Below are 14,919 nucleotides of genomic sequence, written 5' to 3'. Positions count from 1 at the left end.
TTTCGGCTTTGTCCTTCACGGTTTTTCTGGGCGTAAAAACCCAAACCATATCTAGCCACACATAAACCATCTCCCACCAGCTGCATGCATAACAGTTTGAAAACCATCTTCCACCAGTTGCACATAAATCACATCCAGCTATGCATAAACCATCTCCCACAAGCCATGCATAAACCACCTCCAGCCAGACATAAACCATCTCCCACAAGCCACGCATAAATCGCCTCCAGCAGAGCTTAAACCACATAGGCGTGTGCACAAACAATAACCCACTAGCTGCACACAGAACACAGTTTTAAAACCATTTTACACCAGCTGCGCATAAACCACCTCCAGCCACGTATAAACCATCTCCAACCAGTCATGCACATAACAGTTCTAAAACCATCTCCCACCAACCATGTATAAAGCAACTGTACATGCAAATAAACCATCCCCCAACATCAATGGTCACTCTACTCACCTCTCCTCCACCTACCCACAACCCCTGCATGGCGACTTATGTGCAGCATGTCCTGGTTCTCATTCTTTCTTCTCATCCCACTGTCTTGACCTTTTGGTATTCCTCGTGGACATTTTGATTTGCAAAATTGCTGTGGTGGGTGCAGTACCCAGCACCAAAGTGGTTATCCAGGTCAGGGAAGATCACATCAAAGCAATGGAGAAGGCATTAAATGTGTGGGTAGAGAACAATGCCCAGATAAACGTGCCTTTAAGTTTAAGCGAACCTCTAATTCGTGAAAGGCAAAGCACACATACGGTCATCTGGCTGGCTTGGGTGGTGCTGCAAGCACAATTGATGCGATTATGAGTGATCGGGTACGAGTGGCCCCAGTGGCTTCCAAGCTAACAAGGGATGGGTTGACTGCTTCAAGAAGTGGTGTAGTCTGCCATCTAACAACTAACAGCTAAAAACAAAAGTGGCTGCAGCTAACAGCTGCCATCTTTATGGATTGGTTCCACAACTGTTTCCTCAAATGGAACATCCCTCAAATGAATAACAAGGCAGAAAATAGGGTCTCTTTCAAGGTCCTTCTGCTGGTGGACAATGCTCCTGGTCACACCGAGTTGCTGAAGTGTCGAGCATTGCGTGTCGAGCCATTATGTAATTATGATGGAACATAGACGTGAAAACAGGAATCCGTATCTTAGACAAGGTTTTGACAAAATAGTGTGGTGGGATTAATTAAGATTAGAGAGTGAGTGGCATGTGAGTGAGTCAAACATAGATGCGACGTAACGCTGTGACGTAGGGTAGACGGACAATGAAAAGGAGACTGTGACGTAGGGTAGACAGACAGGACACCAAAATTTTGCCCATAATCCCAGTGCTTAGTCGATACTCGACACGCAATCACTGCTATAATGTGGAGTGAAATGTACTAAACTTTAAATTTTAAGAAAACAGCGATTCTTTCAATGAAGCTTAAATAAATAAATTTCTTTATTTGTTTAAGAAAGGCTGTTATCCCTCCTTCTGCTCTGTCTTCTTAATTCACACCTCCATCGGATAGGGTGTCACTCGACTGGGACATGCCATACTTGTAGAGAATCCAAATATTTGAACCATCTGTTTTTTTTTAATTCCCTCCATATAATAGACTCAGAATGCATCTATTTCAAAGTATTTAAGAGGTTGCGATTGGTATTTCGGATCTGTGAACATTTTCACCATTTGAACCAGAAGCATTCCCAAATCTGCAAGGCGGTCCCGAGATTTTAAAAAGAGAGCTTGAAATCCATATAATTTTTTGGACTACCGAAAGGTTCCTTCATTCACCGCTGGTATGTCTGGGCGCATGGCATTTTTTGAGTTTTAAGGCTCTGAAAACACCATAAAACTCAAGAAGAAAAAGAAGAACAAGAAGAAGAATCAAAAAAATAAAAATAAAAAGAAACAAAAGAAGCAATATCAGATCCCTCCTTTTCCAGATTCAACAAAGTGATTGGTTTTATATTGAGAGACCTGCAGTGTGCCCCCACGTTAGTCATACATGCTTTTCTGTGAGGCAGTAGTGCCGAGTGAGCAACGTGATGAGGTGAAGTTAACGACGAGTTATTAAAGACTCAGTTCAGTCACGTGTGCAACCCTGCACTACATTATGCAGTTCACTCTACATGCAATGTTACTCTGTTAAACATAACAAAAAATACATCAGTCTCCTTTGCAATAACTGGTATAAGGATCAAAGTACAAAGTGCTGGTGTTTCTTCTTCTTGGTGTTGTGTGGTGTATCTGCTGCATCGGTGTCATCTGGTGTGATTTATTATTATTTTTTTTAAACATGAGATTGCATTATTTCCCCTTTTTGTGTGATATGCTTTCATTTAGAATGTTATTTAATTTCATTAGGAGCTTGGAGCGATGTTATCTTCTTTATAAAAGTGAATTGAAAAGTTGTTTGTTTGTTACACAACTCCTCTGAGCTCCCAAGGTGAATCACAATGAAACTTTAGAGGATCAGATTTTTTTTACTTACCTTACACCTACCGACCTTACTAGAGATTTAAAAGTCTTTTTTTCACAATTTATAACTTATGAACACAAAAAGCCACAACCTGTCGTGGGGAAGGATAGGAGAAGGAGGGAGGGGTTGGGGTTGGGGGAGGCAGAGGAAGGGGTGGGGGTAGGCGGGAGAGTACAATGAGGGAGGGGAAGGGCTGTGAGGAGGGACCCGGCGTTAACCAGCATTGACTGGTACCTTTGCTAGTCCAGAATGACCTTTTGGCCTATGTTGACCTTTTGACTGATGATAACCTCAAAAGTAATAGGTGGTTGAATTAATTGACGTGATATGCAAATACTGTTCAAATTTCAAGACAATCAGATGAAATTTGAGGATTTTAGAAAATTTGGCTCAAATTGGCCTCTTGACCGATGTCGACCTTTTCGGTTGACCAAACTCTATGAAACTTCAATATTTGACCGTCGCAGGGTCGGTGTCGTTAATCTCTGAAAATTTCAGAAGTATCGGTTGAGCGGTTTGGGCTGGAGGCGAGTTGAGAGACAAACAAACAAGCATACAAACACACACACACACACACACACACACACACACACACACACACACACACACACACACACACACATACACAAACAAACGGAGGCGATCAACATACTTGTCAAAAAAAAATTTTTTTTTTCAAAATAACAAATGAAATATCACTCATTGAGGGACAACTTGGAAAAACAGCACAAAGTAGAATGGCACTCAGTAGAGCGCATGCCTCTGCCAGGTGGAACAGTTCATGTTTTGTATCTCACTGATGGGCTGGATATGAATTAAAATCCAATCCACTTGTTCTTGTCACCTACTCAACTCATCCACTTTGTTTTGTCATAACTCGTTGAGTTATGAAAAAAACGTGCCTGTGTGGTTGACCTCAAAATGTCCATGTTGACCTCAAAATTAATAGGTGGTTGAGTTGAGCGACCTCCGATGCAAATGGACTTTAAATTTCAAGTCAATCGGATAAAAATTGAAGATTTTCGAAAATTTGGCCCAATTTGGCCCAAATTGGCCTTTTGGCCATTGTTGATCTCCAAATTAATAGGTGGTTGAAGTCAACGACCTGACATGCAAATGGTCTTCAAATTTCAAGTCAAAGAAATTTCAAGTCAATCGGATGAAAATTGACAATTTTAGAAACAATTTAAAAATTTGGCCTATTTTGAGTTGACCATTTTTTTTTCGTTTTTTTTTTTGTATACATTGTCGAGGCTCGTATGAGAGCTAACCCACCACGCACAGCAAGGGGGGGCATGAGACAAGAGGGGTGGAAGAGGGATGGACAAAACATTGGGGAACAGAGACGTTCTGAGATCTGTGGAAGGGAGAGGGATGGGGCGGGGACCACGAGGTATACAAGATGGACACTACAGGGACTTTCAGGAAGGAAAGTAGGGAATTTGAAGGAAGTGGGTTTGGGGTGGATTGATAGGGGAAGAAGAGATGGAGGTGTTGGATGGGGGAAGATAAGAGGTGGTGGTGAGCAGCTGATTTGAAGTTTTGGAGGGAAGAATGCAATTGAAGAGAGTGTGGGAGTTAATTCCAAAGGTGGGAAAAAAAGTGGAATGAGAGTGATGGTGAGCAGTGATTCGTGATTTTGATCGTTTTACCCGAAGGGGATTGCTGGAGAACCGTGAGCACCCTGTGTAAATATGGGAGGGACATATCGCAGACAGAGCGCGGGGGGGGGGGCAAAACTGGAGAGGAGATGGTAGAAGACAGAAAGACCACTGACCTGCCTGTGGTGAGACAGTAAGAGGCCCAAAAACTCAGCCTCACCATTGGAGATACCAATGATCCTAAATGCCTTAGTTTCCAAAGCATGAAGCCAAGAAAGGTGAGAGGCAGGAGCACCAGCCCAGAGTGGAGAGCAGTAATCTATCAGGCTGTGGCCGAAAGCTTTGTATGTGGTCAGGAGATCAGATGGGCCGAGGGAGGACTTTGCACGAGGGAGGATTCAAAGTCGGTGACTGGCTTTGGAGGCCAGGTTGGAAATGTGGCTTTCCAGGAAAGATCGTGGCAGACAGTGAGACCCAGAAGCTTGCAAGAAAGGACTTCTTCAAGAGGAATGTTGAGAAAGTAGATGGGGGGGGTTGCGGGGGGTTCCAAATAGTCCTTTTGGAGAGACATCGTGAGAGTGAGGTTTCTCAGGATTGAAAGAGATGTTCCATGTGTTGGACCAGTTTTTTTATTTTATCCAGATCTTCAGAGAGCGAAGAAGCTGCTGCTTGCCCGTCTGAGGGGTGATAGATGGGAAGAGGCTGGAGTCATCAACAAAGAGATAAAAAGGATTTTCCAGAGAGTCAGAGAGATCATTAATGAAAATCAGAAAAAGACCAGGGCTCAGAACGCTGCCTTGAGGAACTCCAGCCTGGACAGGAAGAGAGGATGAGAGAACTCCATTTAGGGCCACTCGTTGGCTGCAACAGGAGAGGTAGTCTGTGAGCCAGGAGTGGAGATGGCCTTGGATACAATAGGAAGAGAGTTTGGTGAACAGAGCAGGGTGCCAGACCATGTCAAAAGCACCGATATGTCTCGGGATATTCCTCTGATTTAATGTCTGGCATTAAGTACCTCCATCCAATTGTTGGGAGAGCAGAAGCAGCATATCCAGGGTCGAGTGACCTGGTCTGAAACCAATTTGTTGATCATAAATCAGGCCATTGGAGTAAAGGAAGGATTTAATGTCTGAAGCTAAGATGGATTCCAATACCTTGCTGATGATTGTGAGAAGGCTGATTGGTCTGAAGTTGCATGGATCTGTTTTTGTACCTTTTTATTGCAGGGCAGTAATGTTTGATGATTTCCAAGCAGATGTCAGATGACCTTGAGCAAATGAGAGGGTGAATAGAACGGAGAGAGGGTGAGCAAGAGCAGAGGAGCTGGTTTTTAGGACATGTGGGCTGATTTTCAGTCAGGCAAGGTCAGATTAGATCTGTGACTTGCCACAGGTACATATAAACCTGTGAGAACCTGTTCCATGGTCGGGTTGTCGGTGTCTAATCCATCTCCCACACCAAGTTTATCGGTGAGGAGATTATGATGTGGGCACCCAGCAAAATGAAGAACAAAACTAGTCAAATGGCAGAGGAGCTCATTGTGAGCCAACAGCCATACGTATCGAGTGCCCAACTGTGTCTGCGGACGTCCTCCTGCAGTTGGGTTACTTTTTCATGAGGAGGTTGGTGGCAGGATTTGCACTCCAGCCAAGCTAAAACCCTTCATCACACAAAACATTCCAAAAGTATCAAAAAAATTCTGAAAACCCACTCCGTGGGAGTACCTCATGTGCAGCTTCCCTTTGCAGGGCAGCTCACCATTTGACAGGATGGGGGCAAAGCCTTGGGGACCCCCAATCTTTGATGATCAGATGGAAACCAGGGGGTAACATTCCTGGGTCAGATTGCGGTAGAGTGGGTCGGGTGGTGCTGAGGTGTCATCCACCAGATGTCGGTCATCTTGGGTTAACTTGAGGCTATCCCTTCGGGTGGGTGCCTGCAATGTGCTATCCCAAAGAGTGGATGATCACCTGTCTCTATTATCATCTGAGTTTAAGCGTTTGGACATCGGTATTGCAGCACTCTCTGAGGTTCGGAGACCAGATTGCGGAGAGTTCATAACGGGTGTTTACACTTACTGTTGGTCTGGTCGCTCTGATGGTTACCATGCCCAAGTAGTTGCTGTAGCTGTATCCAATAAGCTGACTCCATTGATAGTTGAGGTAACACCGGTCAACGAGCATATTATGGGATGAAGGATTCGTCACTCCTTGGGTATCATTTCCTTGGTCTCTGTTTATGCTCTGAGGCAAGAGATCTCACCGTGAAGGACGCATTCTACACCACACTCGAGCCTGTGGTTGATCAGTGACCCAGGCAAGATAATCTTCCAGTCTTGGAGAATTTCAATGCATCGACTGGAACTGATAAGGATAGCTATGAGATGTGTGTTGGTTCCCATGGGTCTGAAAATATGAACCAGCATAGCGCAATGGTTCCTTTACTTTGTAAGAAGTCATGGACCTAGGGTGGCTGGTTCATGGTTTCAGCAACTACAGGCTCATCGCTGGACTTGGTATACCAACGGAAGCGGTGTGGCACATGAGATTGACCATCTACTCATTGATGGTCGCTGGAGAATGATCCAGAACTGCAGGGCCTACCGGAGTGCTCAGTTCCTCAATGCTGGCCAGCGGCTTGTTGTAGCAACCCTGAAGCTGCAGCATAAATCCAGAAGAATGGTACTATCCCAGCCTAGGCTGGATGGTGGCAAGCTCAAGGATGAGAGGGCAGCTGAGGAGTTTGTGAACAGGCTGATTGGGGATTTGGGGGTGGGGGTCTGGGTGCTTTGCGGGATCCTGAAGAGTTGTGGAGTGCGTTCAAGACCACCGTCCTTGATGTTGCTGGAAGATGTCTTAGAACTCAGCGGAGGGCAAAGAAGAATTTTGTCTGTCAAGGTACACTGGATACCATTTCCCAGAGTCACAGGGCCACGCTGAATGGCAGAGCTGAGGTGTAAAACTGTGCGTGCACTAAGGGTGGACAAGAATGCCTGTATGCGAGGAATCTGTGAGGGTGTAGAGCACCACCTGTGGTCAAGTAATTGTCCTCCTTTTTACGGAGGAATTTGCGTATTGCATTCATCCAAGCCCGTGCCTCAGTGTACTGCAGTAAGAGCAGTGGGTGGTGGGCTCTTGACAGAGAAGTACGAATTGAAGGCCTGCTGGGCCAGTTACTTTGAGCAGCTGTACCAGGCTCATCCACCAGATGTCGAGGTGGATGTCAGGGGGGATTTCTATCCCTATTGCTGACCCTCCAAGCAACTGTGGTCCACCTTCGTTTGTGGAAACACAGACTGCGGTCAACCGGTTGAGATGGGGTAAAGCTCCTGGGACATGTGGCATCCATTATAAACTTCTTACAGCTGGTGGAAATGCTGTACTCATGTCGTTGCATGCAGTTTTGTGCTCTGCCTGGAACACAGGCATCATCCCAACTGAAAGAGGGGCCTTGTTGTCCCGCTCTGGAAAGGGAAGGGTGATCGCCAAGACAACAACTACCGAGGGGGTGACGCTGCTCTCAGTGCCGGGCAAGGTCTTTGCTCGGATAATTCTCGATAGGTTTCGCCACAATTTGCTTGAGCACCAGCATCCAGAACAGCAGGCTTTACACCAAAGAGGTCAACGATATACCGTATCCTTGCTCTTCTGGTCTTCACCGAATGCCGACAAGAGTTTTGGCAGGGACTGCTTGCAGCCGATGTTGATCTCTGCAAAGTGCTTCATTCAGTGAATCAGGACGCCCTCTGGAGGATTCTGTATCTTCATGGGGTGCCACCAAAACTGATCGATCTGATGTCTGAACTATAATCTGGGACTGAGAGTGTTGTGAGACGTGGTGATACCATGACTGACTCATTTCCAGTTGTGACTGGAGTTCGTCAGGGGGTGTGTACTGGTCTCACACTTTTCAGCGCTTGTATGGGTTGGATTCTGGGGAGGATATTGGAGAGATCAAGCTGTGGTGCATCATTTGGGAATATCAAGATCTCTGACCTTGATTTTGCAGATGATGTATTCATCTTTGCGGAGACTCGAGATATACTTTTGAGGGCCCTCTAGGTGCTGAATGAGGAGGCGGAGCCACTGGATTACAGGTTTCCTGGGAAAAAAACTAAGATCCAGGTTTTCAATGACATCTTTGATGCTGCTATCCTGTCTGTACCTGTTTGTAGTGAGGATGTTGAGGTCATGGAGTGTTTCACTTACCTTGACAGTGATACTCATGTCTCTGCTGACTGTAAGCCAGAGGTCAACAGATGTCTGGGTCGGGCCTGGGTAGTAATGGATTCACTGGATCATGGGGTGTGGCACTGCCGGTAACTGTGAGGGAGGATGAAAATCCAAGTCTTCAGGTCCTTGGTAATTCCATTCTTGCTCTATGGATGTGAGACTTGGATTCTGACCCGGGATCTGAGATCGAGACTTAATTTGTTTGATTCCAGGTCTCTTCGGAGAATCCTTGGCTATTGCTGGTCGGACTTTGTGTCCAATGAGCAGTAGCTGAGAGAGACTCAAATGAGATTTGTTACCTGCATAGTCCCTGAATGTCAGCTGCGGCTGTGTGGACATGTGGCTCGTTTTCCTGATGCTGATCCTGCTCACCAGATTCTCTCATCGAGGAAGTCTCGTGATTTGAGGAGGCCAATGGGCCAACCATGTTCCTCGCCGTTGCATTATCCATTTTCATCATTTTCGATTTTATGTATATCGATATTATGCCATTATCATTTTCATCGGCCTAAATTGACTGATTAATTTGTGCTCATATATATATATTTTTTTTTTTTAATAAAGGTGAGCATCTTCTCATCTCTGGTAAGGCATACGTCATCAGTGAGACAGTAATGATATTTGGAAGGTATAACAAAACAAAATACATACTTTGGTCCACAGGATGTGATGAAAGTAGTGAGATATCCATCACTAAACACAAAGAGTATGTTGAAGATGATGAACCAGGCATCGTGCGGAAACCATGGTGTTGTGTGTTTACGAGGCGACACGTTGCACAACATGATCAGTGGGATGAACAGTCCACGTGCAATGATAAACAGTGGGAGCAAAAGGCTGTTCCCTCTTGGCTGGAGGAGGGCGAAACAGAGGAAAAAAGACAAGTGGTTGTTTCATGCAATCGGAACTTTCTTTCCTTGTTGATAAGTATTTCTAGAGGAATTAAAAGTAAAAGATGCAGTGACCCTCAGGCTGAATCATTCTGTAACCTGAATATAAATGTTATGTTTGACTTGAGAGCTCTTTCGTAATTTAATGTAAATGAAGATCTGATGCTTGAGTTAATTTTAATATTTACAATTTTTTGCCAAGCAAATTCCTGAAACATACAACTCATTTAATTTGCTAATATATAATGGAGTACGGTAGGACTCCATATAGAGGGAGGATTGATGTGGAAAAAAACTGGCCACCCATTCAAATGTGTACACAATGATATGCTTATAAACTATCATAGAGTAAAATCATAAGCATTTAAAAGCCATATATTTCATTCTCGAACGTTTTCTGAACTACCAAGACTTAAGAAGATGCCAGAATACATCGCTAAAGTCGCACAAAGAGAGATCGCTTAGGCCTAAGTCACATTTGCCACGGCGGTCGTGGGGTCTCCAAAATCTACGGCCACTCGCAATTATACGGCGACCGCAGTATTTCCACGGTCACACAATGTAGTAGCCACATATGTTTTTATTTTTCGGGGAGCTGCACGGCGTATTTATAAATTGTGGAGACCGAAAACGTGGGGTTGCCGTACGGTCTTTGATTTTATGTTGCACGGTGACCTTAGGGCGTTCCTGTGGCGGCCATAGAATTTTCAAGGCAGACGCAAGGTGCCCGCAAGCCCTAAGGCGAACGTGCGGCCAGAAGGACTTCAACGAGTGGGGTTTTTTTTTTTTTACCAGTTCTTTTGCTACGGCGAACGTAGAAACGAAAAAAGTTATAACTCCGCGCTATAATTCCACGGGGACCCTACGGTCTGTAAAATATAGCCATACGGCATAGGGCCACCCTGAGCCCACCTCAGAAACTCTGCGGCCGCCGCACGTTTCTGTCAATTCAGAGGGCGTACGGCCGCCGCATCCTCGCCATAGAGCAAATGTGACATAGGCCTAAATCACCAATTTGTACGTCTTCTTCGTCTTCCTCTGATTCTTCCCCTCTCAAAACAAATGTTACACTGTAATCCAACCTACCTCAATAACTACTGAAGAATGCAACGCGAGAAAGTTACTTTGTCTCTGGGCCAGTACACAAAACCAAAATTTAAAAATATATAAAATATTAATCGTTTTAAAAGGAAAATAAATCAAATGTAAATGTGGACTCAACCAAACCAAGCCAGGATTGTGGAAAAGGGGAAAATAGATAGTGGACAGGACCATTCCAAAAGCGATACGTATCCTCACCATCCCCCAAATCAAGTGAAACAATAAATAAAACAATTTAATAACACAAATGAATTTAATCCATACCAAAACAACAAAATATACAAGACATTGAGCATTTTATTACTTTCAAAATTTGCAGAAGAAAAATTTTTTTTTTTAATAATGTAAAAACAAAGAGGGATGACATCTTGATATCTCAAAAAAATAACCAAACACGTTCGGAATGACACCACATTATGATGCCACAATACACCACAATTCTCTTATGGATTACCATAGTGACATCTTTTGACATTTTACTTTTGTTGTAGGATTGTGATGGAGCATCGTCAAAAGATATTGTGACGCTAAACCAGAGGAGGATTGTGGTGTCGTATTGTGGAATCCTCATGTGGTGTGATTCTTCAAAGTTATTCTTTTCTTCATTCTTCCTCTTCATCCATAATGTTTTGAGATTTCAACCATTAAATCTCTGTTTTACCATTAAAAAAAATTATTCTTGTAATATATATATATATATATATATATATATATATATATATATATATATATATATATATATATATATATATATATATATATATATATATATATATATACAGTGCCTATAGAAAGTCTACACCCCCTTTAAAAATTTTCACCATTTGTTGCCTTATAGCCTGGAATGATATTGCATTAAATGAGACGTTTTCCACCTTTATTTACTCATGGTAACCCACAACTTCCAAGTGAAAGACAAATTCTACATATTTCAGAAAATTAATTAAAAATACAAAACTAGAATATCTTGGTTGGATAAGTGCCCACCCCCTCATAATATCAATTGTAAATTAGCTCAGGTGTAAGCAATCACCTTCAAAAATCACACACTAAGTGAATTGGCCTCCACCCGTGTTAAATTGTATCGATTCTGATTATTTCAGAATAAAATCAGCTGTTTCTGTAGGTTTCCTCTGCTGGGTCATACATTTCCCAGCAAAATCTCAACCATTAGTATTAAGGAGTTTTCAAAAGACTTCTGGGATAAAGTTGAAGAAAGGCACAGATCAGGGGTGGCTATAAAAATATTTCAAAGGCCTTGAATATCCATTAGAGCAGAGTCAAGACAATCATTAAGAAGTGGAAGACATATGGTACCATCAAGATCCTGCCGAGATAAGGCCATCCCTCCAAAATAGAGAAACAAACATGGAGGAGACTGATCAGAGAGGCTAGCAAGAGGCCAAAGGCAACTTTGAAAGAGCTACAAGCCTCTATGGCAAAGACTGGTCAATATGTGCATGTAATAACAATATGTCAAGCACTCCACAAGTCTGGCCTGCCGGTAAGGTGGAAAGGAGGAAGCCATTACTCAAAAAAGCCCACATTGAGTCCTGTTTGAGGTATGCAAAAAAATACTCTGGATAATCTGAAGCCATGTGGCAAAAGGTTTTATGGTCTGATGAAACCAAGATGGAACTTTTTGGCCTAAATGCAAAACGTTACATTTGGTGCAAATCCAACACAACACATCACCAAAAGAACACCATCACTACTGTGAAGCATTGTAGTGGCGGCCACATGTTATGGGGATGTTTTTCATCAGCAGGGACTGTGGCATTTGTCAGGATAGAAGGGAAAATGGATGGAGCAAAATACAAAAAAATCCTCAAGGAAAACCTGCTGCCCTCTGCAAGAAAACTGAAATTGGAACGGAAGGTCACCTTTCAGCATGACAATGACTGGAAGCGCACAGCAAAAGCAACACTGGATTGGCTAAGGAACAAAAAGATAAATGTCATTGAGTGCCCCACTCAGAGCCCCAACCAAAATCAAAATCTAATTGAAAATCGGTGGCATGACTTGAAGATTGCTATCCATCAATGCTCCCCACGCAACTCAACTGTGCTTGAACAGTTTTGTGCAGAAGAATGGGAAGACGTTGCCAAAGCAAGGTGTACAAAATGAATATAGACCTATCCCAACAGACTCACAGCTGTAATTGCTGTCAAAGGTGCTTCTGCCAGGTATTAACTCATGGGGGTGGACACTTATCCAACCAAGATATTCCAGTTTTGTATTTTTAATCAATTTTCTGAAATTTGTGGGATTTATTTTTCACTTGGAAGGTGTCAGTTACAATGTGCAAATAAAGGTGGAAAAAGTCTGATTTAATGAAATTTTATTCCATGCTATAAGGCAACAAAAGGTGAAAAATTTGAAAGGGGGTTTAGACTTGCTTTTGGCACTGTATTCTTTCGAGTTTAGGGAAATCATAGAAAGTGCTTTTAGTTTCATATAATGATGATTTGTTTAGATGTCACATTCAATCCATACAATAATTCATGGACTCGTGTTTGTGTGTTTGTTTGTTTGGGTGTTTAAGTGGTCGTGGGTTTGTTTGTCGGGCTACTTCTCCTCCAGTTCCGGGCCAATTACACACAGACTTGCTACATAGGAGCAGTCGGACCCCAATTAATATATAGGGGTATTTTTTATCTTTGCTGGTGGTCTTGGGCAGGGGGGGTGGGTGGTGGTGAGGAGAGGGGACGCAAATTCTATGTAAATGTGTATCATGTAGAACCACCTCCACGTGGGCGAGGGTATTACATGTCAACACCATTTCCATTACAGTATGCCTGTCCCCACGTTTTCCAGTGCAGTGAGTCGTTTTGAATTATAAGCAATACATATGTTTTTGCTTCATACACGAAACCTGGGTGATTTTTTTTTTTTTGGCCTATATAGAGCTGTCAGTTGCCAATACACCACCCAAATAAAGATATGCGTCAGAAGAACGCATTGTATGTTTGGAACAAGATCGCCCGTAGGGAGGGTACTCTGCTAATTTAATCAATTTGCTGCTGGACTCAGACTTTTGTACCCCCACTGTATGTATAAATATCCACAATATTTGACTGCTCGGATGCACAATCCAACACTTTGGATTAACACCATAAGAATACAAGCAAACAAACAAAAATAATATGAAGAGCATTCATTTGTACAGTTTTGCTCGACTTTGGAGCTATATTTATGCATGAACAAATATGTCATCTGCTTCGATGGACAGGTTGAACAATGAGAGTAATTAACAGGATTTTGATTGAGGTCTGCTAACGACCATTGGAAGCAAGGAGAAGCTGAGGTTTTTTTTGCAATTACCCTTTGTTGGAACAAAAGGATAAAGACATACATCACCAGGATAATGCAAAATGTGAAAGTTTCATGAACTCACAATATGTATAAAAGCCGTCGACATCCGACCACTGAAGCCAGCTAAGCTGCTCATGAGAAAGCAGCCAACGGGAACAAAGAATTTGACTGCAGGAAGAAAATACATAATTAGTCAATTTTCAAGATAATTTAATCTCGACACAAAAAATGGGGGAGGTGGAAAGAGGCTCTCAACGATGTACAAAAACAACATGATTTGGCAATTTGTTTCACTTAAATACATTTTTTTTTCTCACAAACATGATAAGCATGTGCAAAATATTACATCCCCCAAATATGATCAAAACAGTGGCAGAAAAAGTACAGGCATTTTAGCAGACATATTTGGTCAACCTCCCACAAATGGCAACAAAAGCAAACTCAACAGATTTTGATTCCTGGATATGTCCTCAGTGAGAGAAAAAAAAGTTCTAAGGGATCCGCCAGGGGGAAAGTCCTCAAATCATGGAAATCCAATATGGCCACCACCCGGCTTCGGGGAAAATGAGAAAATTGTAAAGATTGATATTTTAATATGTAAATATATGTTTTTCTGCATTCTAATTCTTTCTAGTTATGGTCAGTATATTGATAGACAAGAATAATTATTTTAAAAAGTGAAATGTATTGAGGGTAACTCAAAAAATTATAGCTATTTTGTCAAAATATGTCAATATTTTTCCCTAAAAAATATTTTGACTTGAGAAAGTTTGTTCATATAAGAACATATGTATCCCCAGGCATACATACTATATATTTCCAGATACAGGGACATTAGTACTATCCTATGTTGAAAGAATTAACACACAATATTAGTTTTTATTGAATTTATTTACATTTGCCTACCTCTACCCCCTTAATTTGAAATATGTGCACTTTGTGCGCATTCGGTCCAAACAAAGGATAAACGCCTGGCTATAGCTAATACATTAATATGATTAAGACAAATTCTGATTTGAAATACCATAGCTATGTTTATTTGTTAATATAACATAGTCAGTTCAAACTTTAAAACAATTATACTAATTCTGGATTTTTATTTTCAGGCATGGACGGACTTGAACGGTGTGCCATCTGCAAACAGGATGGAGGAGGCCCATCAGCTTCAACTTTAACAGAAAAGGGATGTTCAGCCATCAACCAGGCCAGCAGCGCAAGGAAAGACAGCATTCACACTGTACCTGGGGAAAGGGTGCACGAAGACTGCCGGCGTATATACTGCAACCCACATCAGATAGCCAAGGATACCAGG

General features: G+C 42.5%; 2 protein-coding genes across 2 annotated transcripts in view; one reads left to right on the top strand and one right to left on the bottom strand.

Annotated features, from left to right (window-relative positions):
• LOC147035685 (equilibrative nucleoside transporter 1-like) overlaps nt 1-14,919 on the bottom strand; it is a 45,065-nt gene that overhangs the window by 2,371 nt on the left and 27,775 nt on the right. Inside the window, exons 5-6 of the mRNA XM_085846830.1 lie at nt 13,690-13,775; nt 8,953-9,152 (exon numbers count right to left, since the gene is read on the bottom strand). Of these exons, the coding sequence (XP_085702956.1) occupies nt 8,953-9,152; nt 13,690-13,775 (286 nt within the window). The remainder of the gene's footprint in view (nt 1-8,952; nt 9,153-13,689; nt 13,776-14,919) is intronic.
• LOC147035686 (uncharacterized) overlaps nt 1-14,919 on the top strand; it is a 61,097-nt gene that overhangs the window by 42,503 nt on the left and 3,675 nt on the right. The window contains 1 exon segment of the mRNA XM_085846664.1: nt 14,714-14,918. Coding sequence (XP_085702790.1) covers nt 14,714-14,918 — 205 coding nt within the window.

Source organism: Eptatretus burgeri, chromosome 1, assembly GCF_056783735.1.
Source record: "Eptatretus burgeri isolate ZD-2024b chromosome 1, Ebu_testis_v1, whole genome shotgun sequence".
Lineage (NCBI taxonomy): Eukaryota > Metazoa > Chordata > Myxini > Myxiniformes > Myxinidae > Eptatretus > Eptatretus burgeri.
The sequence above is the reverse complement of the archived record's forward strand: the minus strand, read 5'-3'. Positions and strand labels throughout refer to the sequence as shown.